The sequence below is a fragment of the Sinocyclocheilus rhinocerous genome, unplaced genomic scaffold (assembly GCF_001515625.1).
Source record: "Sinocyclocheilus rhinocerous isolate Xijiao unplaced genomic scaffold, SAMN03320098_v1.1 scaffold281, whole genome shotgun sequence".
In the NCBI taxonomy this organism is placed as follows: domain Eukaryota; kingdom Metazoa; phylum Chordata; class Actinopteri; order Cypriniformes; family Cyprinidae; genus Sinocyclocheilus; species Sinocyclocheilus rhinocerous.
In genome coordinates, this window is record NW_015623191.1 from 116,457 (window position 1) to 117,334 (window position 878).

The following is an 878-nucleotide window of genomic DNA, read 5'->3' on the forward strand; positions in this document are numbered from 1 at the left end:
GTAGGGTTGGTGTAGGGCAGTAGCACATACAGTTTGTACAGTATAAAAACCATTACGCCTATGGAATGTCCCCATAACGTGATGAATACACAACATGTGTGTGTGTGTGTGTGTGTGTCTGTGTGAATCAGCCTGTTCTCTGTGACAGACGCTGGTGAAGGAGGCCGTGGTTCATCCTCTGGATGTGGAGCCCGTGTGTTTTCTGAGTCCGGACAGAGATCAGCCTCCGCAGCAGCAGTCGTCCGGTCGCACTAAAATCAATACTATTCAGTTTTTCTACTTGAAATTTTCATGTTTGATTCAGTGTTGTTTGCCGTTTCTTGAGAGATGCAGAGGTTGTTGTTGAAGTTGTGTTCACTTGTTTTTCGTCTCTGTGATGGCTGTGTTTTCTGCAGGCGTCTTCATCATCTGCTGGCTTCCTTTCTTTCTGACGCACGTTCTGAAGGCACACTGCGGCAGCTGCTGCATCTCTCCGTCACTCTACAGTGCCGTCACGTGGCTGGGTTACCTCAACAGCGCCGTCAACCCCGTCATCTACACCACCTTCAACATCGAGTTCCGCAAGGCCTTCATTAAAATCCTGCACTGCTGACAGACAGAACAGAAGAAACTAACACCGATCGAGAGACACGGTGAAAAGGCTTCGTTTGTGGAACGGATTGTCTGAAACCGTTGCGAGCGGCAGATGTTTAGTCACTCTTTTTACAGTACTGACATTAAAGAAGTAGCTCGTCCAGAAATGAAAACGTCATCATTTGCTCCCCTCATATCCAACCCCGTGTTATTTTAGTTCGTCTGTGAAACACAGTGGGGACCCGTTGACATCATGATGTTTTTAATCGAACGCGATCATAAATGCATGCACATTCTGACTTACT

The 878-nt window shown here is 47.0% G+C and overlaps 1 protein-coding gene across 1 annotated transcript in view; it reads left to right on the forward strand.

The window, feature by feature from the left end:
• The window catches only part of LOC107738867 (D(2)-like dopamine receptor), an 18,205-nt gene extending 17,613 nt beyond the window's left edge, over positions 1-592 (forward strand). The window contains exon 8 of the mRNA XM_016550797.1: positions 396-592. Coding sequence (XP_016406283.1) covers positions 396-592 — 197 coding nt within the window. The remainder of the gene's footprint in view (positions 1-395) is intronic.
• The last annotated feature ends 286 nt before the right edge of the window (positions 593-878 follow it).